At 58.1% G+C, this 23424-nt stretch overlaps 3 protein-coding genes and 1 long non-coding RNA gene across 4 annotated transcripts in view; 2 read left to right on the top strand and 2 right to left on the bottom strand.

The window, feature by feature from the left end:
- The first annotated feature begins 773 nt into the window (after positions 1–773).
- LOC136641746 (uncharacterized) lies at positions 774–3524 on the top strand. The gene is made up of 3 exons (XR_010793914.1): positions 774–852; positions 3150–3288; positions 3441–3524. It is a non-coding gene; the product is annotated as an uncharacterized lncRNA (long non-coding RNA).
- Positions 3525–3698: 174 nt separating this feature from the next.
- Positions 3699–13848, top strand: WDR46 (WD repeat domain 46). The gene is given in 14 exon segments (XM_066613222.1): positions 3699–3726; positions 5569–5747; positions 5833–5894; positions 6051–6155; positions 7300–7450; positions 8301–8436; positions 8521–8620; positions 8711–8864; positions 11459–11606; positions 11766–11860; positions 12551–12646; positions 12807–12834; positions 12837–12919; positions 13574–13848. Coding segments are annotated over 14 exon segments (1464 nt in total). The 3' UTR covers positions 13673–13848.
- A 1909-nt stretch (positions 13849–15757) lies between these two features.
- B3GALT4 (beta-1,3-galactosyltransferase 4) lies at positions 15758–16965 on the bottom strand. The gene is given in 3 exon segments (XM_066613220.1): positions 15758–15868; positions 15870–16433; positions 16435–16965. Coding segments are annotated over 3 exon segments (1206 nt in total).
- A 998-nt stretch (positions 16966–17963) lies between these two features.
- The window catches only part of LOC136639348 (HLA class II histocompatibility antigen, DR alpha chain-like), a 72009-nt gene continuing 66548 nt past the window's right edge, over positions 17964–23424 (bottom strand). Inside the window, exons 2-4 of the mRNA XM_066613455.1 lie at positions 22605–22886; positions 20680–20830; positions 17964–19228 (exon numbers count right to left, since the gene is read on the bottom strand). Coding sequence (XP_066469552.1) covers positions 19225–19228; positions 20680–20830; positions 22605–22886 — 437 coding nt within the window. The 3' untranslated portion in view covers positions 17964–19224. The remainder of the gene's footprint in view (positions 19229–20679; positions 20831–22604; positions 22887–23424) is intronic.

The following is a 23424-nucleotide window of genomic DNA, read 5'->3' as shown; positions in this document are numbered from 1 at the left end:
GATCAGGCCAAAGGCCCATCTAGTCCAGCTTCCAGTATCTCACAGTGGTCCACCAAATGCTCCAGGGAGCACACCAGACAACAGACACAACCTGCGTCCCGGTGCCCTCCCCTGCATCTGGCAATCAGAGGCAGCCTGCCTCTAAAACCAAGAGCTTGCACAGACCTACCATGACTTGTAAGCCATGATGAACTTTTCCTCCAGAAATTTGTCCAATTCCCTCTTAAAGGCATCTAGGCAAGATGCCATCACCAGTTCCTGAGGCAAGGAGTTCCACAGACCAACTTCATGCTAAGTAAAGAACTATTTTCTTTTGTCCTAACTCGCCCAACACTCAATCTGAGTGGATGTTCCCCAAGCGGTTGACAGAGAGAGATGGAGGCTCCCTGTCCGCACACGCCCGCGAGCTCAAAGAGGCCACCCGGCGGGAGAACGCGGTGCGGGGAGGGCGGGCCGGCGGGCCGGCCACTCTCCCGGGGAGGAGCTCTTGCCGCGAGCGGGCGCTGCGGCCCCGGACCCGGCCCGCTGCCAGCCCTGCCTGCGCGCTTCCTCGCAGCCCGGGGGGGACCGAGAACGCCCCGGGAGTGCAGCGAGACGGGCGGGAGGGAAGCTCTCGCTGGGGCCGCGCAGGAGGGAGCGGGAGCGGTGCTCGCCCGACCCGACGGTGCGGACGTCCCGCGCGCCTCGACAGGCCCCCCCGGGAGGCCCCGCGAGCTCCGCTCCGCCCGCTTCCGGCTGCGATGGAGGGCGAGGGAGGCGCCCTGCGACGGGCGGAAGTGCGCGAGCCGCCGGGCGCCACGTGGGCCGGGAAGCTGCGCGGAGAGCATGGAGGAGCCGCGGCAGGCGGAGAAGGTGCGCTCGCGTCCCGGCCGCTCCGGCCTCTCGGGCGGGCCGCCCTCGCCGAGGACCCCGCTCGGCTCTTGCTCGGGCCGGGGCGCCTCTGGCGGCTCGCGGGAGCCTCTCCCCTGCCCTGCCGCCCAGCCACGGGCCGCCGCGGCTGCGATGCCACGCCTCCCCCGGGCTCTCCGCTCCCCCTCCGGAGGCGCCTGAGCCGAGCGGCCTGAGAGCGTCCTGTGGCAGGGAGTCCCACCGGTTAACCGCACGCGGGGCAAAGACACCCCTTCAGCCGCTCTGGGTCCTCCGGCGGTCTTCCTGCCCCTGCAGAGCTCAGCTCTGTCCGCATCAGACTCGGAAGGGCCCAGAGGCCGCAAGTCCAGCCCCGCACCCGTCAGGAAGGCTCCCAGTGCACCACCAGCGGGCGCTTCAGCCTCTGCCTGCATGTCCGACCAAAGCCTCCCCTCCTGCAGTGCACCAGCCTCAGCCTCAGGCGCCTCTTTGCTAGGCTGAAGGGGCCCAAGCGCCCAGCCTTTCCTCGGGGAAAGGAATCATCCTGGTCGCTCCCTTCTGCACCTTCTCCACGATGTCCTTCTGGAGATGCGGCGACCAGAACTGGGCGCAGCACTCCGGGCGTGGCCACATTGCACAGCGGCATTATGATCATATTAGCCATCTTATTCTCAGCATTTAGAGGCCAGCACTTCCTAGCAGTGTCTCTGCACGCAAACGGGTTGGGAGGCGGCTTTTGTCTTTATGCCCCATTTGTGGCACCAGTGGAGGTGCAGCCAGCAAGCATGCAGTGGTACAGCTTTCTTGGTCATGGCACCCAGATCTTAGTCCCCTCCAAGAAGTACATGTGACCCCCCTCTGCGGACACAGCAGAATCTCACTCAGGCAGTTTTCTAAGGAATGTGCAAGGCAAGTGACAGGACCCAGAACCACGGGACCTCCCGCTGAGCCCTGAGTGGATGTCAGTCTGGAGGGGGCAGTCCCCTCCCCAAGTTGTAGCCCTCTTCTCTTGCACTGTAACCTCTTCTCTTGGACCTCATTGGGGCATACACACGCCCTGTGCAGGAACTGAATGCAAAGGGAAGCATCCTTTGGAGTTGGGGTGTCCAACCTCAGGCCATGGGCCAAATACGGCTCTTTATCCAGCCCCTGTGATAACTGCTCTTCTTGCCGAATATGGACAAGGCGGTGTTGTAAACGGTATTCTTGAAATGTTCCCATCTGTTGGATGCATTTGCGTCGGCCGGGCCTGGAAGAGATTCCTCAAGCGCTCGTGCAAATTCCTCCACTTTTCTCTGATCCCGGGTCTTGCTGGTATCAATGCGAGATCTTTCCTTTTTTGTGTGATGCAGTCGATTTGTTTGTAGTTTCACTCTGCTGCACACTAGGGAGTGGTCGGTGTCGCAGGCAGCACCCTGATAGCTGCGTGTGATCTTGATGTTGGGAAGGCTGGAGCGTCTGGTGAGAATCAGGTCGAGCTGGTGCCAGTGCTTTGATCTTGGGTGTCTCCAAGAGACTCTATGTTGGGGCTTTGTGTTGAAGAACGTGTTGCTGACACAGAGACCGTGATGACAGCAAAACTCTAGCAGGCGTTGGCCATTTTCGTTCATCTTCCCAATGCCGAACTGACCTAAGCAAGTGGGCCATGAACTGTTATCAGCACCAACTCTAGCACTGAAGTCGCCGAGGATGAACAATGGCTCTTTTACAGGGATTTTCTTGACAGTGGTGGCCAGGTCATCATAGAATTTGTCTTTGGCTTCTGCTGGAGACGACAGAGTCGGTGCCTAAGCACTGATGAGAGTGACAGGTCCTGCTGATGACTGGAGCTGCAGGGACAAAATTCTTTCACTTCCCACAGTAGGTGGGATGATGGATTTCAGCAGGGTATTTCTGACCGCAAAGCCAACGCCATGTTCCCTGGTTTCGTTTGGTGGTTTTCCCTGCCAGAAAAATGAGAAATTTCTCTCCTTGACAGATCTGGAATCTGGCATCCGGAATCTGGCAGTGATAACTGGGCTCTCCCACGTCTTGAAAAATATGATCAAGATTTTTACTTTTCCTCTTCTGTTAGTTGCAGCTGATGAGTTCCTGAGTGAGGAAGAAGTGCTTATTTCTGGCCATTATCTGCGTATTGTCATTAAGCAAGAAGTGACTGTCTTCACTTCTGGCCCCCAGTAGGCCCCATTAATGCTGTTCTGCTCACTGTAGAGTGAATTTGGCACCCCTGGGCTGGGGTGTGGCCAAGAGGCCACCTGGTGACACAAACCTCTGCTGCCTCCCGCTTTTCTTTTCCTCTCCAGAAGCAGCAGCCCCGGCGATACTGGGAAGGGAGGCGAGCCAGCAAGAGGGGGCTGGTCCTCCAGGTGCCAGGAAGCGGAGGAAGGAAGACGGAGGAAGATGCTTTCAGCAGAGCCGGGAGGCAGGAGCCGGATCTCAGGGGTGAGGAGGGAAGGGCTGCTGTTGCCTGGCTTGCAGGCGGTGCTCGGTTTCAGGGCATGGGTGTGTTCTGGGGAGGGGGCCCTGGCTGCATGGGGGAGAAAGGATGTGTGTGATCTGCTCCGCCTCCAAACTCACCTGCCTTGTTGTTTTAGAAGAGGGACCCTTTCCTTGGTGCAGCTGCAGTTCATCGAGAGCGGGTGAAGAAGTCCAGCGGGGAGCCCGCGCTGAGCTGGTGAGGTGCTTTCACCCCCACTCCCGTTGAGCCCTTCTGCCCAGCCTCTGGGCCGCAGCCGCCTTCCTCTGACCTCCACCCCTTGTGCCTCTGCAGGGGAAGTGTCCAGTGCGCGACTCAGAGCACAACTGGCCGTGCAGAAGAGAAGGCGGAAGCCGCGGCCAAGCAGGCGGCCCGGATGGAGCTCCTGCTCCTGGAGAGCCTGGGTAAGTTCCCACCCTCAGGAGAGGCTCTGGGGGGCCTGGGGACCTTCTGTACCCCCTGCTAGAACAACTGGCTTCCACTTTGCTCCTTGAGCAGCCTGACACTGCACAAAGCCGGCTGAGTTGAGCTGCCATCAACTCCGCAGCTCTTCCTGCCCCACAAGGGGCCAGGCCGAGGGTGCCAGACTCGGGTGCTTGCTTCGAAGGGCCCCTTCCACCCTCCACCATCTTGCCTCTCCTGCTGGCTGTTCCCTTCTCCCTGCCCCACTGCTGGCAAGGCCGGACCTGGACTCTTGTCCGAATCTCCTTGTGTGCCGGGCCGTGGGTGGTTTGCTGGCAAACAAGATCAAAGCTGGCTGTAGCGTCTGTGGGTTTCAGTCCCAGCGTTGTGCATTCTCAGCAAACACAAAACCCCCTCCTGGATCAGGCCAGGGGCCCACCCTCTCCAGTGCCTTACTCCCTCCAGCTGCCTTGCTGGAGAAGGCCACAAGCAGGAGTGGAGCAGGCTGGCTCCTCCCCTTCTGCAGCTGGTAAGATGGTGGCAAAGGCTGTCCATACGAACATAAAAAGAGCCCCGCTAGAACAGGCCAAAGGCCCACCTAGTCCAGCTTCCTGTACCTCACAGCGGCCCCCCAAATGCCCCAGGGAGCACACTAGACAACAGGCACAACCTGCGTCCCGGTGCCCTCCCCTGCATCTGGCAATCAGAGGCTGGCTACCTCTGCCTTGCACGTACCTCCCATGTTTTGTAACCCATGATGGACTTTTCCTCCAGAAATTTGTCCAGTCCCCTCTTAAAGGCATCCAGGCAAGATGCCATCACTACTTCCTGTGGCAAGCTTCCAGCTTCTCTGCCGTGTCACCTTGAGCTTCCCTTGTCATCGAAGGGCCCAGCCACATACACACCGCAAGCAGGTTTCTTGACTGTATATTCACAGAGGTGTTTCCTGTTTAACTTTTGGACCCAGCAGCAGTTCTGCCTCCTCCCCCATTCCTACCAGCAGGGACTTGGTCTCGAGGTGGTGCTGACTCCTGGCCTGACACCAGATCCTGCCCTGAGCCCAAAGGGGCCCCCCCTTTTGGAGGCGGAGTGAGGGCTTGGCCTGATCTGGATGCACACACCTTCCCTTTCAAGATCTGGCTTGCTGTCTGGGCTACTGCTGTGGCCTTGTGCAGGAAACGCTGATTATCAACAAATGTTTGCCAATGTGACATCAGTGGCATGGAGCAGATTTCCACCAGCTTGGGCTGCTGCATCAGCAGTGCCCCACCTCTTTCCTGGCTGCAGTTGTCAAGCAACACCCAGGCTTGACTACTGCAGGCTGTTGCACTTGGGGCTGCCTTCCAAGGTTTTTAGGAGCATTGGATGGTCAAAACACAAAGGTCGGTTGTGCTGGCTTGGTCTGACCAGGTTTCTGAACCCCCCGCCCTGCACCAGCCTTTCTCATTTCAAAGTATTGGTGCTACCATATCACTCGTGCCTTCCCAGCTGGGGGACCACCTGCCCTTTCCTGGTGCCATCTGGGAAGTTCCTGCTTTGAGCTGCCCCGCCCCCCCCAACAGCCAAGGGAGGCAGGTGACCAAGGACTGGGCCCTCTTGGGCTTCCTGCCCAACCTCTTACGTGTGTTGGGTGTCAGCAGGCCTTGAGCGCGAGTGGTGGGGATGGTTTTGGTGTGTATTTCCTGGCCTCTCTTAACAGGTATTTCAGTGATGGGGGTGACTTTCAGTCTGTTGGGTCTTCCGTGTTCTCCTGTCCCCTGGTTTATTGAGTTAAGTGACTGGTGCTGATTGTGTCTTTACGGTCTTGATGTTTTCTCTCTGGTCTAACGTGTGTCTGTGTGTAGAACAAGGTGGGATCCAGCACCCAGGGTTGGGCAGACCTGGAGTGGGTCTGGCTCCTGCTCATCCGACCCACACACCCTCCTCTCTCCTCAGGTACCTGGAAGGGGAGGAAGGCGAGGACACCTGCACCATCACCCAGGCGGACATTGCTGCGGCTGTCGACCTTGCTGCTAGTGCAAAGGTGGGGGTTGGGGCCAGGATTTGAGGAGGGCGGGGCTCTGGCGGGGCAACACAGCCCCTGACCTGGTCTCTCCTTTTCTCGGCAGCACTTCGAGCTCCACCTGAGCCAGTTTGGGCCCTACAGGATCAGCTACACCCGCAACGGCAAGTAGGTGACACTCTGGCTCTCCCCATCCGTCCAGGCTGTCTGCTGAATAATCTGGGGGCTCATGAGAGGCCTCCCCCCGCCCCACTTGTCGTGGGCAGATTCAGGGCAAAGGGGTCCTCTCCTGTTCAGCCGCTCCCTGTAACGTTCTTTCCACAGGCACCTCCTCCTGGGGGGGCGTCGGGGCCACGTGGCAGCTCTCGACTGGCAGACCAAGGCCTTGATGTGCGAGATCAATGTCATGGAGTCCATCACTGACCTTGCGTGAGTGTGTGCGTGATCCACGTGTGCATGTTGCACAAGTATTTCTTGTGAAGATGGGTTTTAAGAATGGCATTGCCACTTGTGGGCAGATTAAGGGGCTGAGTGTGACCCGATGGAAGGCTGGCACCTCCCTCTTTCTTCTGTTCCAAATCTGTGGGGAAAACGCTGGATAAATGAAAGTCTCTGCTGAAAATCCACCTTGCAAGCATGGAGGGCAGCTTGTGCACCTGTTTCTTGTCTGTCCCCCCCCTCCCCGCCAGCCCCAGTGCTCAGTGTTTGTCCCATCAAGGCAGGAAGGAGTGACAGGAACACGGGTTGTGCTTGCGAGGTTCCCCCCCCCCCCCAACATTCAAAGGTGTTTGCAAAGAGTGATCTGCGAGGACCCAGGGAGACCGGCCGGAGTGGTTATCCCTTCACCACGGGCATGGGGGGGCTCAGACGGAGAGGTGGCACCTTCCCTTTAGTCTCCAGGAGGGGGCTTCCCACCCCAAGCAAGAGCTGGGAGCTAGGCTGCTGAACCCTCAGGCTAAAGGGGGTGCCTCTACTCCTGCATCCTCTTTTTTCCTGACCATGCGTCCTATGACAGTACCACATCTTGTGACGGTCAGTTCCATGGGGGAATCTGAGCACTCTGTGATTTCCTCTTCCTTTTTGTCTGCTCTCAATTTCCCGCCAGCCAGTTTCACTCGATGGCCTCTGAAACACTAGTGTTGTGAGAGAGCGAGAGAAACTTCTCTCTCTCTCTCTGCACCAGGAGTATTTTTGCACGTCTCAATCACGCCCCTTTTCTGAGCTCAGAAGCCCGAATGCTGCAGCCATTCCTGGGGCGGAAGGTCCTGCGGCCCATTAAGCGCTCCGACTGCCCCCGCGGCACCTTTTCCTGCCCTACTGCTTGAGTTGGGGGAGGCCTCTTGCTCAGCTGTTTGCTCCCCCTTTGTGCTTGGAGTCCGTATACAAGGCAGCTCACCGCCAGCCCAGGCACCCACTGCAGTGACATTACTGACAGCTGGCTCAGAGCTCACCCTCTTAACTGCCATGTGGCTGCCTTGGGCGCTTTGTCCTGGCTCGGTTCCCAGCCCCAAGGGATGTGTGTGCGCGTTTCATTTTCTGTGTCTGATATCCCCCCCCCCCAATTTACACCCAGGTGGCTGCACACGGAGACAATGTTTGCAGTTGCCCAGCGCCGGTGGCTGTACGTCTACGACAACCAGGGGGTGGAGCTCAACTGCCTGAAGCGCTTCTACGGCATCCAGAGGATGGAGTTCCTCCCCTACCATTTCCTGCTGGCCACAGCGGTGAGTGGGAGGGAGGGAGGGAGGGAGGACTGGGGAGATGGTCACCCCGGGCCACGCCTCCAGTCCGGCTCTCCAGCCACTGTGACCTGCCAGCCAGAATCCGAGGGGGCCCAGATGGCACCACCAGCACGGCCTGCTGCAATTCTCTGGCATCTCGTCTGTAGAGAGGAATCTGCCCCAGATGCGGAGAGGCCATTCTGCCTGTCCTGCCCGCTGACCTGGGATGAATCTCTCTTTTCAGGCTGAGGCCCCCCCCCCAGGTCAGGCCCTGCTGGCTCCCCAGTCTTGGGAGACTGCAGGGCTCCCTGGCTCATCAGCAGTGATGGACAAGGAAAAAGTCACCCAGTGGCAAGGGGCTCCGTAGGACAAGAGAGCTTTCTGTGCTGGGCAAAGGCTTCCCTTTGCTTGCCTTAAAACTGCCGCCTTGACCTGTAATCATGCATTCCCCCTCCTCCATCTCTGGGACCAGGATGGTTTGGACTGAATGTCCTCCAAGGGTCCTCTTGGCTCTAGCACACTACATCCCCCCCCCCCAGTCTGAGCCAGCAGTCGGGCTCTGCTGACCTTGCACCAGGCTGGAACTCTTGGCCGCATCTGGCTGGCCCCTTTTGGCCGCAGGGCCTGAGGCTATGTGGGCCCTAGTGGGGGGTGGCGGGGAGGATGCCCACTTGCGGATTCTGGTGCTTGGGGGTAATGGGTGAAGGGGGAGGGTCTCTGCTGATACCATAACAATGTTCTTCCCTCTGTGTTCCATGTTTGGGTTTTGCAAATGAACCACAATCTCCTGCGTCGCTGTCACTGCCCAATCGCACCCCCCCGCTGACCCCTTGCTGGTTCTTTGTCTGTGCAGAGCGAGACAGGGTTCCTGCAGTACTTGGACATCTCTGTGGGGAAGGAAGTGGCCACCATTTGTACCAAGGGGGGCCGCCTTGGCGTCATGGCCCAGAACCCAGCCAATGCCATCGTCCACCTGGGGCACAGCAACGGTGAGTGCACTCTAGGCTAGGGCCGCCCCCCCCAGGCCCCTTGTCCCCGTTCGCTGCCTGTGCTGACCCCTTCCCCCCTTGCAGGCACAGTGACGCTGTGGAGCCCCAACATCAAGGAGCCCCTCGTCCGGATGCTCTGCCACCGCGGGCCGGTGAGAGCTGTGGCCGTGGATGGCTCCGGGACGTGAGTGAGGGAGATGGAGCCTGTGGGGCGGGGCGGGGCGGGGCGGCAGCAGGGGCTGAGCAGAGCCTCAAGGCCCCCCTCCTCTTGCAGCTACATGGCCACCTCTGGGCTGGACCGGAAGCTCCACATTTATGACCTGCGGTCCTACCGGCGCCTCCACTCCCTGCTGCTGCCCTCGGGGGCCGGGCAACTGGCCTTCAGCCAGCGAGGACTCCTGGGAGCTGCCTGTCAGGAGGTGGTCCAGGTATGTGGGTGGGGTGTTGCTGCCACCAGGCTGAGGGACTTCTGGGGGGGCCCTTCCACCTCAGGCAGGCCTCCTGTGGCTTCCTCCCGAGCACAGCCTTTCAGCCTGCGTGCTGTCTCATTCTGGGCTGCGTCTCACTCCCTGTCCATTGTGGGTTTTTGTCCGATTTCACTCTGTTTCTTCCCCTCCTTGCACTCCCCCCACTGGCATCTGAGTTGTCCACTCCTTTCTCCAAGTCACCGATGGGAGTGTCAACAGCATTTAAGACCCTCCAGAGTCTCAGGCAGGGTGTTTCTCTCTGGCAAAGAAGGAGGTCCGCTGCTGTGTCACAGCCCTTCCTCTCAGGACAAGCTCACTTGAAAATGCCCTTGAGTTAAATGGGGCTTGGAACAAAATGTTGCACTCTGGAGTGGCTGAGGGGCTGCCCCCCCGTGTTTGGTCTGGAGGCGGACCTGCAGGGGCTGTGTGGATGGAGCAGCCTTCACACAAGGTGGCACCTCCGAATGTGACAGGGAATGTATGAATGGTACAGACCCAGGAAGTGTGGGGGGGGGGGATCTGAACCTGCAATGACCCTTTTGGAGGACCCATCTGTTGCAAAGGACCAGGCCCCTCTCTGGGGACACCTGAAAGCAGAGTGGGTTCAGAGCAGCAGCCTTGCAGCGGACGGGATTGGGCCACAAGTGGAGTGCCTCCTCTCAACTGCCTTGCTTGCTGGAGACATGAAGTGAGTTGTGCGCTCCTGGCCAAGCCAGGGCTGGCACTCCAGCAGGAAAGTCCAGCCCCATCCAGTGGAAGTGATGGTCTGAATGGAGAGAATGAGGGGTCCAGGTTGGAGGAGGGGGACTGGGGCCTCTTCATCGATGAATGGCTATATGCCACTTTGGCGCTGGGTAAGCAGGGCGCTCAGAGTTCCTTTCCCCTTGCCTGTCCGTGCTTCTGGAGGGTGCTTGAGGCCTCCAGCCCATATGTTTTGGGGAAGGAAGGGGTGTTCAGGCAGCACTGGTTTATGTGGAGGGAAAAGGGCAATTGAAGCAAGGGGGATGTCTCCCTCCTGGTGGGTTGTGTCAAGCAGCACCTGAGGCCTCACTGTCGCGACAGCCCCCACCCCAGTTACCTTGTAAAATGCTGAGGGTCTTGCTAGCTGTGTGAAATGAAGGTGAATGACTTGGAAGCAGGAGGCAAGACGCCCTTCCCGGAGGAAGCCGAGTTGGAAAACGGGTGAAACGGGGGCAAAAGCCGCTTGCTCTGAGTCTCTGCCTGTTTCCTGGGGTGGAGTGTGGAGGTCAGTGTGCAGCAAAAGCAGATGCTTCTTGATCTGAATGTGCAGTGCAAGGAAGGGAGACTCAGCAGTGAAGGGAACCCAGCCTGCCCAAGCCCAGCGAAGGAGATGGCTTCGTGGAAGGCTGGTGGTGATGATGACAAACCTGTGAGCCGATACAGGCCAAACAGGACTGGGTGTCTTTCTTTGATGCCGTTCCCCTGCCCTCTTGAACCTGGACGGGTTTTGCTTTCAGAGAGTGGGCAGTGGTGGTTGGGGCGGGGGGAGCAGGTCAGGACTCATTTTCTGGCCTCTGTAAGACTGATCTAAAAAGATAATTCTAAAAAGAGCTGGTTCCCAGTTTGAAGGTGTTCTGGCCTACACTCCTGGCTGGCCTGCCACAGCTGCAGCCGGGGGGGGGGGCAGTGGCTGTAGAGGGGGCTGGCCAGCCACTGTAGACTCCCTGGGTGACAGATAAGGTAGGGGGCTCTCCTCGGACCCAACTCAGGATCCTCTCAAACACAGCCGACAAGCATCAGGATGTTTTGCCTGCAATTGAAGGTGGAGAAAACAAGAAGCGGATTCAGTCAGTCGGAGGGGACTCGGCTGTGCCCCACCCCAAATCCCCCGAATTCCTGAGGTGAAACCCATGGCGTTCTTTGCTCGAGGCTCTGGTAGCAGCTGGAATTGCCAGGACGGCGGTGGGGAGACTCCTGCCGTTTGGGGCATAAAGCCTGGCAGTGCTGGTGGGTCGTGTCTCCGGCCTCCGCTGCGCAGCACCGAAAGGCAGCACCAGAGCTGGTGGCAGAGGCAGGAGGGGGTCTGCGTGTGAGGAGCACACCTGGGAAAACTCACCTGCCAGCTGCAAGGGCAGGCCCTGCCACTGGCGGGGGGCCAAGGGGGCTTCTCTGCTGCGGGTGTGGCAACTGCTCCGGCCCTTGAAATGGCATCCTGAAGCGGCATTCGAGGTGGCCACGTTCTAGGAAGACCTTGTGCTGTGTCAAGAGGGCCCTCCGAAGGGCGAAGGGCTGCTGCCCTCCTCGCGGTCTGCAGAACAGTCTGCTGGAGCTGGACAGTTTGTGGGCTGTGCCCTGCCAGGCAGAGTGCCAAAGACGCCAGCAGCAAGTGGTATTAAGAGTTGGGTTCGGTGCCAACTGAATGGCCTTCCAGGGCCCTCGAGTTGTCACCAGGCCTTGTGTATGTGAATCCTGGCTAGACTGTTTTGGGCATAGCTCCCCCAGTGTCCCAGAACCCGCTGCTCCATTTCCCCTCCAAAGCCCTGGGCAGCCACAGCCCTCCTCACCCTGACCCCTCCCCTCCCCTCCTCTCCCAGGTGTACAAGGATACTTCCACCTGCCCATCTGCCAAGCCTTACCTGTGCCATGCGCTCCCCCGCCCTGCCCACAGCCTGCGTTTTTGCCCCTTCGAGGATGTGCTGGGGGCTGGCCACGAAGAGGGCTTTGCCAGCCTGCTTGTACCAGGTATGGAGGGGCAGGGGCTGGCCGGCCAAGAGGCTAGCCCCTAGGGAGGAGAGTCCAGGGGCAACTGCTCTGATGCCCTGCAGAGGGCAAGTCTGGACTGCCACGGTGTGGGGAGATCCTTGGGTCATGCTCATCCTGCCTGTCCACCTTGCACCGCAGGAGCCGGGGAGCCCAATTTCGATGCCCTGGAGAACAACCCCTTCCGGAGCCGGAAGCAGCGGCAGGAGTGGGAGGTCAAGGCCTTGCTGGAGAAGGTAGTGCTGCCCCAGTTTCCTCCCCACCATGCCTGTGCAAGGGTTGGCTCTTGGAGGTGCCCTTGCCTCGCTAGCAGCTCTTTTCCAAGTGCCCTCCCTTCCCGGTTCCAATAGAGTGAGACCCCACCCGTGGCATTCCCCTGAGGCAGATGTTCTGGGGCACAACTTCATGCAGCCTCCAACTCTTCATCCCTCCTGTTGCCTCAGAGAGAAGCCCCCAGATTTCAGGCCAAGGAGTAAGCTCCTTCTTGATGCGAGGCTACTGTTGGGGCACCTGGAGGGGACTGGCAGGAGAACTGCTGGAATCTTTCCTGCTCCCCGCTGGACCCCAAGAAAGTGCCTTTGCTCCCACAGTGGCTTGGAGGAGGGCATTGTCATGAGTGGTGCTTCTGGGAAGGGGCCGCAGTGGGGGAAGCTCAAATGCCCCCGTGCAGTCCTATCTGGTCGGAAGGCAGTTAAGTTGCTGCGCTGGAGGGAGGCCTCAGGCGGGAGCTGCTGCGAGGCAGGGGGCCGCGCAGACTGAAGGTGAGCAGCTCCTGCAGAGTGGCCGTTTTGGAGGAGTGGATTCTGCTGTGGAATGTGCTGCACCGTTAATGCTAGAAATGGCAGTGAATATGCAGTCCCCTCGGGGCTGTGGTGGGGAAAGGCGGGGTGGAGCCCTGTCTTCATAGGTGTTCCTGTCTCCTGCAGATCCCGTCAGAGCTGATCTCCCTGGATCCCGGGCAGCTGGGCGCGGTTGACACCATCAGCCTGGAGCAGCAGCACAAGGAGCGAGTGGAGAGACTGGTGAGGGGCAGGGGGGGCAACGGAGGATTGGCTGGAAAGGGGGGAGGGGCACTGTTGGCAGAGAAGCTGGTGGGATCCTCACAGCGGAGGGTGTTGTGGAGGGAGGTGAAGGATTGCCTTGCGCATTGCTCACACCAGCTGCCTTTCCCACCACCTGCAGGGTTATGACCCCCAGGCCAAGGACAAGTTCTCCCCCGCCGACGGCTGAAGGGGCGGGACTCGGCCGGCGGACGGCTGAGGCGCAAGAAGAAGGTGGCCGCAGAGGAGCAGCGGGTAGGTCCAGGTTCCCCACACCCCAAGAGGTGCCTCCTGCACTCTGGTAACATTAAGCACGTTGAACGGGTGCAGGATGAGGCCAGAGCATCTACTGACCACCTGCAGCCACCTCTTTCCCCCTGCAGCCACTCAGGTGTTCCTGGGAGCCCACAAGCATCTTGTGACTGGCTCAAGAACTGAGGGTGGGAATGGGGGGGGCATTACCACAGTGGAGGGAAAAAAGGATTGGGCCCCCCATGGGTCTGTGCTGGGATCAGTCCTTTGGAACTGGTTTGCAAATGGTCTGAAGTTGAGGGAAAGGATGAAGAGGCCCAGTTCGCGGATGAAGCCAAACTAGCCGGGGTGGCGAATACTGAAGCAGGGTGTGAAGAGCTGCAGCAGGACCCCTCCGGACTGGGTGGGGGGCAGCCTGGGGCACAGGAAGGCCAGTGTCACTAAGCGGCATGTGACGCACTTGGAGGCATCCCAGCTCCAGGCCTGCCTTGGCTGGAACTGGGCTGTTGATGATAACCCCGGAGATGTGCATTGGGGGAGTCATGGCAGACAGCTTGAAGAACTCTGTTTCCCCACCGGGGTCACTGGAAAGGGGTCGAGAATAAGACTGCCTCCCCTTCTGCTAACACTGCCCCTCTCTTCTACCCCCCCCCCCAGGCTGCCATCCAGAAGAGCCTGTCTGAGAAGGCTACGGCCCGGCAGCAGACGGCAGCCCCCTCAGGCCAGAGCTCAGCACTGGACCGGTTCCAGAAGTAGCCGCTGAGTTGGGAGGAGACGGAGCTGCCCCCTGTGGGGGCCAACAGTGCGGGAGAAGAGTCTGTCCCTGGCTGAATTTCCTGGCGGCAACTCAGTGTGGAGGAGGCAACAGGGGAAGCCCAGTGCCCAGAGGTGGTTCTGTGTGGCTGCATTAAAAGTTCTGCTTGTTTTTTCCACTTGGTTGTCTGGCCTTCAGGGAGTCTTGGAGGAGACCATTTCCCAGCGCTTGCCCTGTGTGTTGTATGTCTGTCTCTGGGGGAGGGGCAACCAGGTCCCAGAATGGGGCAGCCCAGAGCACTGCAGTCTCACGTCCCCCTCTCCACTGCTTTGTGAGACGGTGTTGGTTCATAGCTGGGAGGGAAGCATCTTGCAAGCCCCTTGTTGCACACTGAAGAATGGAGGGAGTTCCATAGCGGGTGGCGCCTTATGAAGGTCTTCTTGACTGTTGCCTCTTTGGACTGGGAAGACCCATGGCTGAGGGGTGGGAGAATTGGGACAGGCAGGGCAGAGCCTTAGTCCACACTCGCAATGGATGGAATGTGGGGATGGGCAAAGTGAGAAGAGTCTTGAAGGGGGTTGTCAGATCTCCGTTTGAATTAATCTGCAATGACTGGTCAGCATGTCTGAATGGGAAGCTCCATGTTTAGCGGTAGTCTACTCTCAGTGCCTTGAACTGGCTGCTGCTCTTGGGCCCTGCTTGTGGGCTTCCCATCGCAGGCCACCAGGGGGTGCTGGGCTGCCGCAGCCCAGCAGCATCGGGGCTGCTTCTGGGGTTCTCAGGGCCTGCTGTTAACCCGTCTGGACAGACTGATGGAGGAAAAGTCTGTCACAGTCAACAAGCCATGTCAACACACTGGGCACAACTCAGGAGGAGTCGTCTCCCCCCCCCAGCTGGCTGCTGAAATGCTGCCATTCTGGGCCAAGAGGCACATGTATACATACACTCCAAAGCCTACTCTGAAGGTGGCTGCATTACCCGTCTTGCCTGTTCAACCAGGCACTGCCTGGCCAGCTGCACTGATCCCATGATGGGCCACGTTGCTTGTTCGTCTTGGAGAACAAAGCATCTGTGTTCTCACAGCAACCAATGTCCTGCAAGCAGCTGCTTTCTCCGGCATCTGGAAACCAAAAGCACACTGCTGTGTGTGGAGGTTCCACACAACCCAACCAGGGACAGATCCCCTACTCCACCGACCACTCTAATCCCTCTGAAAGCCATCTTGGCCCGTGACTGGCGGCACAGACCCCAATGTTTTGCAAAGAGCTGCCTGACAGATCAGGAGACAGGTCTTGGGGTGGTGATGGGCAGCAGTGAAGAAGGCCAGTTCCATGCTTGGGACCATGAGGAAAGGCACGGAGAATAAAATGGCTGATATTTTATTGCTGTTGTACAAGTCGATGGTGAGGACACACCTGGAGTATTGTGTCGTTACAGCTACCCAGCAGCCTGTCCAAAGTGCAGCCTGTCGCATTTACATAAGAACAGCCCCACTGGATCAGGCCATAGGCCCATCTAGTCCAGCTTCCTGTGTCTCGCAGCGGCCAACCAAATGCCCCAGGGAGCACACCAGATAACAAGAGACCTCATCCTGGTGCCCTCCCCTGCATCTGGCCTTCTGACATAGCCCATTTCTAGAATCAGGAGGTTCCGCGTACACATCATGGCTTGTACCCTGTAATGGATTTTTCCTCCAGAAACTTGTCCAATCCCCTTTTAAAGGTGTCCAGGCCAGACGCCGTCACCACATCCTGTGGCAAGGAGTTCCACAGACCGACCACACGCTGAGTAAAGAAATATTTTCTTTTATCGTTCCTGACGTTCAGTGGCTGTCCCCTGGTTCTGGTGTTACGTGAGAGTGTAAAGAGCATCCCTCCATCCACTCTGACCATCCCCTGCATGATTTTGTATGCAGTATGCGTTTCTCCGGTGCCGGCGCAGGCCAGGCGGCATCCAGCCCGATACACGGAGAGGAACGTGCAGGAGTCCCGCGGCTGCTGCTGGAGCCTCTGCCGGGAAGGGTGCGGGAGCGGCTCCCTGGCGCGCGCGGGCGAGAGCAGAGTCCGGGGCTGCGCCTCCCCGGGCGCTCAGAGGCCGGCCAGCCAGGCGAGCGCCCTGCAGCGCAGGCGGCCCAGCCAGGCCGGGAGGGGCGCGCAGGCGGGCGCGGGGCCGGCCCAGACGCGGCGCATGTCTCGTGCGGGGCGCGACGCCGTGCACGCTGAGCAGCGCCCGGCGGAAGCAGCAGGGGTCGGGCGGGCAGCGGGCGGCGCCGGCGAGGCCGGGCAGGTGGCGCGGCGCGATGCCGGCGCGGCGCGCGCAGAGCCCCACGAAGACGTCCTCCAGCGGCAGCGGCGGCCCCGGCAGGCGGCGCGCGACGGCCAGCACGGCCCCGGCGGCGGGGGCGGAGAGCACGTAGGCGGTGCCGCTGCAGTAGGGCGGGAAGGCGGCGGGCGCGTAGAGCGCGGCGGGCACGTGCTGGCGGCTGCGCGGGTCGCGGTCGGGGCGCGCGCGCCAGTGCACGCGGCCCAGGTAGGCGCGCGGCGCGGGGGCGGGCAGCGCGGCCAGCAGGCCCGGCAGGTTGAGGAAGACGTCGTCGTCGGCCTTGGCCAGGAAGCGCGCGGCGGCGCAGCGGCTGCGCGCCCAGCCCAGCAGCGCCAGCGTCTTCAGCGTCAGGTTGGCGTAGGAGTCTCGGAAGCGGCCCTGCAGCAGGTCCCCGTGCCGCGCCGCCTCCGCCCGCAGCGCCGCCTGCAGCGCGCCCCTCCGCCGGCAGCCCCAGCACGAACACCGTGCGCGCCCCCGCCTGCGCGCCGCCCCACGTCTCGCGCACCGCCGCGCGCCGCGCCGCGTGCCCCGGCGCGCTCGCCACCAGCACCAGCAGCAGCGGCGCCTCCGCCTCCGCCGCCGCGCACGGCGCCGGCTCCAGCTCGAAGGCCCCCGGCGGCGGCGGCGGCGCGGCGGGCGCGTGCTCGGGCGGCGGCAGCAGCAGCGGCAGCAGGCAGCGCGACAGCAGCTCCTCGTGCGCGCCGCTGCCCAGCAGGCCCGCCAGCCCCAGCGCCGCCAGCCCCAGCCCCAGCGCCCACCGACGGCCCCGCGCCCCCGGGCGCCGCGCCGCGCGCCGCAGCAGCTCCATCCGCGGCGGGCAGGGCGCTTCTGGGCGGCTCCGGCGGCGCCCTGCGCTGCCCGCCCCCTCGCCCCGCCCCGCCCCGCCCAGCCCCGCGGTGCCGCTTTCGCAGCGCCGCCGCTCCGCCCAGGGCCGGCCGCAGTGCGGAGTCGCCTGGCACCGCTCCGTCCTCATCGCGGGCACCCGCAGCGCGCTGCCGCTCTCGCAGAGCCAGGGGGGGCTCCAGCGCCTTTTGAAATCAGCTCTAGAAATGGGATTTGTAGCTCAGACATATCTTGCGACCAGGGACGGACTCTTCCCCCTCTCTTAAAGGCATCTCGGCCAGATGCCATCACAACTTCCTGTGGCGGGGAGTTCCATAGACTAACCACACACTGGGTTAGACATTTCTTTTGTCTGTCCTAACTCTCCCAACACTCCATTTTAGCGGATGTCCCCTGGTTCTGGTGTTGTGCAAGAGGGAAAAGAGCATCTCTCTATCCACTCTGTCCATCCCTTGCATGATCTTGTATGTCTCAATCATGTCCCCCCTCAGGCGTCTCTTTTCTAGGCTGAAGAGTCCCAAACGCCGTAGCCTTTGCTAGACTTGCTGTGTCTTACCTTGGTACTTAGTCCCAGGAGACCATTCACTGCTCCTGAAGAGGGCTCATTCACAAGGAAGCCCTAGTTTTATACTCTTATCTAATTCCCCCTCCACTTTCTGGCTGTTTGAAAAAAGCTGGCCTCCAAGGCTGTGATTTACAAGAATCAGCAGGACAATGGATGACTGATTTGTCTTCTCCTTTTGCCTCCCATAAAAAGAAAGAATATATTGAACAGTTGCTTTGGGTCCACTTACAGGGAGAAAGGCGGGATCGAAATGCAGCAAATAAAAATTAAAACGGAACAAATCCTGTTAATCTGGGGCTGTGAAATTACCCATTGGACACAGATTTGTGCAGTGGGCTTGCGTTATATAACCTCCCTATCCCCTCCCAGATACAGCCTCATGTCCCCCCATATTTTGGCCTCCATATCTAACTTGCTTGTGTGTTATATGCAACAATTTTCAGACCCAGAGTCTTGCATGTTGTACAAAGGCAGTGTGGCCCTTGTTGGTCTTCTCATTGCAAAGAAACCCATCCAGAGCTCAAAGAAAGACAGGAAAAATACAGAACTACTGAAAAAGCATCTCCCAAAAGTAAATTTTATTAACCTCTTTTGGAGACAGAGAGACAGGAAGATATGCAACACTTAGAATTAGTATTGTCCGGATTCCTTTGTGGAAGAAACAAGATCCTGCCCCAGTTCACCGAGACTTGACCTGGGGTCTCCCTCTCTTCTGGGTGAGGAGAGTGGCTCTGGGGGCTCTTTTTGCAACTGCCACCTGCCAGGGCAGGAGGAATCCTTCTTGATGGGGCTGCTCAGAACTATATACTTGAGGACTAAAGCACTGCAGTGCCATGTGCAGAACTGAAGCAGACTCTCTCCAAAGCCAGAGAAGGAAGGATTCAGGGGTATGAACTACCAGGCCTGGCGCCTACATGTGAGCATCAAGTTCAACTGATGGGACAAAGTCTCCTTTTGCCTTGCAACTGCCTCAGTACAAGGCACCAACCCCCTACTCCCGTCCAGATCCTCCAGGATCCAACATGCCACCCCCTGAGAGAGTTTAGAGGAATAGCTGCCCCTCCGGCATCAAGGGATGGGGAGAGAGCCTGTCTGTCTGCAAGCCCCCCCTCCAGCCACTTGATAGGAGCTCTGGAAGCAGGAACTAAGAACAGGAGTCAAAATCTGCCCAGGACTCTGAGTTCTTCAGCACACAGGCAGAGGCTGGTTATGTTCTGCTACCTCTGAAAGTGCACGAAATTCACCTCATTCATGGAACAGGCCTGAGAGCTTTCTGCAAATCATTCTATGAATCATGATAGAGGCAGAATTCAGCATGCTGACAGTTCTATTAAAAGAAAATCTAGCTCTTACGTCTGTGAGGTCAGACTTGAAAAGTGTGTATGCCAGCAAGAGGAGGGAGACTTTTAATGGCTTCCCTGCCCCTCAAAGGTCTTCATCCTGTGACTTGCAAAAAGGACGTCTTGATTTTAAGGGCAGAGTTTGCAAGCCATGTGGCTGGTGTGTGTGTGTGTGTGTGTGGTTTCCAGGCCTGCACAAGCCATTGGAACAGCTCACAGCACAATCCTATACATGTTTACTCAGAAGCAAGTCTCATTTTACTCCCATGTAAGAGTGTTTAGATTGTGGACTCAGTCGCATCAGGCCTCCTTGCTTTTTTTGCAGCCAGCTGGGGGACTGTGGGGGAAGCCAAATGAGTCAATCTGGTGAGCAAGTATCAGACCCTTCAAAGTGATCGGAGCAGCAAAGCCTTAGCAAGAGACACAAGTGAGAGGCCCAGGTAGCCCTTGGGTAGAAAAGGGGTCTGCCTGCTGCCGTCCAGGATTATCTGCAAAGGAAGGAAGGAGAAATGTGGTTGGGGGGAGGCACCATCTTTCTCCTTTCAGACCACAAGATGGGCAACTTCTGCATGTCTGCAACTCCCGCCCTGTCTTCCATGCCACCACACAAAACATCACTTCTAAATACCCACAGCACTTGCCAAAAATCTTCATTCTCTGAAGGAACAGAAATGCTTGCCTGGAAAAGTCCCTCCGCTCTGACATCATTTATTCTGGAAACTGTCTGGGCTTCCTCAACCCATCTATTGAAATGCCACCCCCAGCATCCCCCTCCCTCCCTGAACTGTAATGGAACCCAACAGTGACCAGCCCCCACCAGGAGGGCTGTGGGGGGGGGGGGAATGCCTGTCCTGATGCTGTGTGAGCTACCTTGTGTCACTGCCTGGCAGAACTAAGAACCCTTTTCCATTTTTACATCATACAAAGGCCCTGCCACTCATCTGCTCTTTGGGAGAGAAAACAGGATCCCATATTTCTGCTCCCAGGCCCTCCAGCCTGCTGCTCCCTCCTCTCCCCCTGTGGGCCCACAGCCTCCCAGCCACTAGTCAGGGTGGGGTCACTGAATGTGAAAAAAAGAACGCACGGACCTGGACCTGTCAAGGAACTGAAACATAACTGCTCTAAACGGGTCTTTGGCCTGCATCTGAGAGGCACTTTGGGGAGAGGGGGGCTGCTGCCTTCCTTCCCAGTAGCATAGCTAGAACAGTGCAAAATGGTAAGCACTGCAGGCTTCCAACCAAGAGTGCCTCTCCCCTGGTGCAAAACAGGGCAAGCGCCCGAAGTGCCAACTAGAGGGGGGCACCAGCACATGCACCCCAATTGCTTCCCCAGTTGGGAAGCAACTGGTGTTCATATGCCCTCTCAGCAGCCAGTCGGGCTTCTGAGAGTACAGAGAACCCCCAAAATGATGTCATGCTGCTGCATGGCATCATGACATCACAGCGCTGCTGCCCTCAGCGCCAAAAGCCTTGGGTGTGCCTCCGCTCCAGGCTGCAAGCTGTCCCTCACACTCTGCATAGCTGTTGCTGCCTGAACTGCTCTGAGGAAGAGGCTGCTTTTACTTGCAGTCGGGAGCCTGCACTTACTTATAACGTCGCACCCCTCTAACTATGCTACTGTTCCTGCCCCACTCCATGGCTTCCCGCCCTTTGGGGCAGTGTGGGAAACTGGATGTTGGGGCTCGATGAGTCCTGGGCCTGACTCAGGAGCTTGGGGGGTGGGTCTTCTCAGGCTATGACAAATGGGGGCCAGGCAGGATTGGGCACAGCACCCTGGGATGAAGAACTGTCAGCTGCTCTTGTGAAGTGGCCCCAGAAAGGTCCAAAGGATTGATAGGGATCTAAGCACCCTTGGATCAGGACCACACCAGCCCTGTTCCTCAGTTTTGTGACAAATCCCACATACATCCCCAACACATCCCCCCTCCCGAGCGACTCACCTGGTGCCCTGGTGATGGCTGCCCTCATCCCCCTGCCTGGCCTTGAAGCAGAGCACGGTGCCAGCGATGATGCCCAAGATGCCCAGCGCCAGGCCCAGGGCGCACACCACATTCTCTGTCACCTCGGGGAGGGGAGTCGGCTCCTTGCAGTCTAGGGGGAGGAGAAGTACAGACAGAAACTGAGAAATGTGCCTGCAGGCCTATATTAATGTCTAGGCCAGTAGCCTCCAAACCCTTACCCGTGGGCCTGATCTGCTGTCCCAAAATCACCTGTCAGGGAGTGGAGGTGGCAAAGGTTTGCCTTTCTGTGCTGGAGCCCCTTCTTTTTGGTGCCAATCTTCACTGCCAGGCACATAAGAACATAAGAACATAAGAACAGCCCCACTGGATCAGGCCATAGGCCCATCTAGTCCAGCTTCCTGTATCTCACAGCGGCCTACCAAATGCCCCAGGGAGCACACCAGATAACAAGAGACCTCATCCTGGTGCTCTCCCCTACATCTGGCATTCTGACTTAACCCATTCCTAAAATCAGGAGGTTGCGCATACACATCATGGCTTGTACCCCATAATGGATTTTTCCTCCAGAAACTCGTCCAATCCCCTTTTAAAGGCGTCTAGGCTAGACGCCAGCACCACATCCTGTGGCAAGGAGTTCCACAGACCGACCACGCGCTGAGTAAAGAAATATTTTCTTTTGTCTGTCCTAACCCGCCCAACACTCAATTTTAGTGGATGTCCCCTGGTTCTGGTATTATGTGAGAGTGTAAAGAGCATCTCCCTATCCACTCTGTCCATCCCCTGCATAATTTTGTATGTCTCAATCATGTCCCCCCTCAAGCGTCTCTTTTCTAGGCTGAAGAGGCCCAAACGCCGTAGCCTTTCCTCATAAGGAAGGTGCCCCAGCCCCGTAATCATCTTAGTCGCTCTCTTTTGCACCTTTTCCATTTCCACTATGTCTTTTTTGAGATGCGGCGACCAGAACTGGACACAATACTCCAGGTGTGGCCTTACCATCGATTTGTACAACGGCATTATAATACTAACCGTTTTGTTCTCAATACCCTTCCTAATGATCCCAAGCATAGAATTGGCCTTCTTCACTGCCGCCGCACATTGGGTCGACACTTTCATCGACCTGTCCACCACCACCCCAAGATCTCTCTCCTGATCTGTCACAGACAGCTCAGAACCCATCAGCCTATATCTAAAGTTTTGATTTTTTGCCCCAATGTGCATGACTTTACACTTACTGACATTGAAGCGCATCTGCCATTTTGCTGCCCATTCTGCCAGTCTGGAGAGATCCTTCTGGAGCTCCTCACAATCACTTCTGGTCTTTACCACTCGGAAAAGTTTGGTGTCGTCTGCAAACTTAGCCACTTCACTGCTCAACCCTGTCTCCAGGTCATTTATGAAGAGGTTGAAAAGCACCGGTCCCAGGACAGATCCTTGGGGCACACCGCTTTTCACCTCTCTCCACTGTGAAAATTGCCCATTGACACCCACTCTCTGCTTCCTGGCCTCCAACCAGTTCTCAATCCACGAGAGGACCTGTCCTCTAATTCCCTGACTGTGGAGTTTTTTCAGTAGCCTTCACGAGTTTCTGTGAAGCCTGGCAGTGAAAAAAGGGGGCTGTGGCACAGAATGGAAAGGCTTTGCCACTCAGATGGGTAGTTTTGGGCCGCGGTTTGGAGATCACTGGTTTATATCTAGGCTATACTCTTTCTCCAAGGCTGGCTGAAAGAAAGTATATAACTCCTGTTACTTTAAGCTTAAATCCGTTTCTAAATTTATCTGGGTGTAAGTACTTTTGAAAATAGGGGAACATACTTCTGAATAAACATGCATACGCTAGGACTTTCTTAGCCCAGCCTCTGACTTTCAGCCTTTTCAAGTTGCAGAATAAACCCCGTCCTGCTTACACCAGAGTTTGCTCAGGCTCTCGGTCAGGCCCCAGTGGTCCACCTTGCAGGTGTAGATGTCTCCAGGCTCCGGGATGAAGGGCAGGTAGGAGAACTTGCGGAAGGTGTAGTCCTTGCTGGTGTAGAAGTCGGTCTCTGTCACGCCCTGGGAAACCGCCTCCCCATTCTTCAGCCACGTGATGTTCAGCACTGGGGGAGAGAACTGGTCCACAAAGCAGATGAGCACGTTGGGGTCCCCCAGCTCTACTGGGTTTTTGGGATACACCTTTGCTGAAGGAGCGACTGAGAAAAAAGAGACAAGGTCAGCACTCTTCTCTGCCTGATGCCCCCTTCCTTCCCCAGTAGTTCCACCCACTACAAGCCCCTGATCGGAACCAGCCCCACCCCAGACCTTGGAGCCTCTCTGTGCAACTCCCTTCTGCTGTTCCCAGGACAAGCTGAGCTGCTGGTGGGGCACCAGAGTCTCTTTGTATTGGCCCCTTTTCATCTCCCAAATGGAGGAGGTTGGGTGTGGGTGCACCTGCAGAAGGAACCCTCTGCAGCACCAACATCTTTCCATGGGGCTGCTGCATCTATTCTGCACACAGAAATAGCTCTGAGGAAACAGACAAGGCCTCTGAGCATATGCAGAGTGTTATGCCATCTCACCATTAAACTGTAATGACTGAGTGTGTGAAGATTCTCGCATCTGCACAGGAAGGAGAGACTTCTGTACAAGCGCATGAACCTTTGCGCTGCCATCTGCACATAGACAAAGATTCAGGCTTCCTCTGTGAAGCATCATTTTGGACCTGTCTGTCGGGGGGGGGGGTCAGCTTTG

This window comes from Tiliqua scincoides, chromosome 2, assembly GCF_035046505.1.
Source record: "Tiliqua scincoides isolate rTilSci1 chromosome 2, rTilSci1.hap2, whole genome shotgun sequence".
Taxonomy (NCBI): Eukaryota; Metazoa; Chordata; class Lepidosauria; order Squamata; family Scincidae; genus Tiliqua; species Tiliqua scincoides.
The sequence above is the reverse complement of the archived record's forward strand: the minus strand, read 5'-3'. Positions and strand labels throughout refer to the sequence as shown.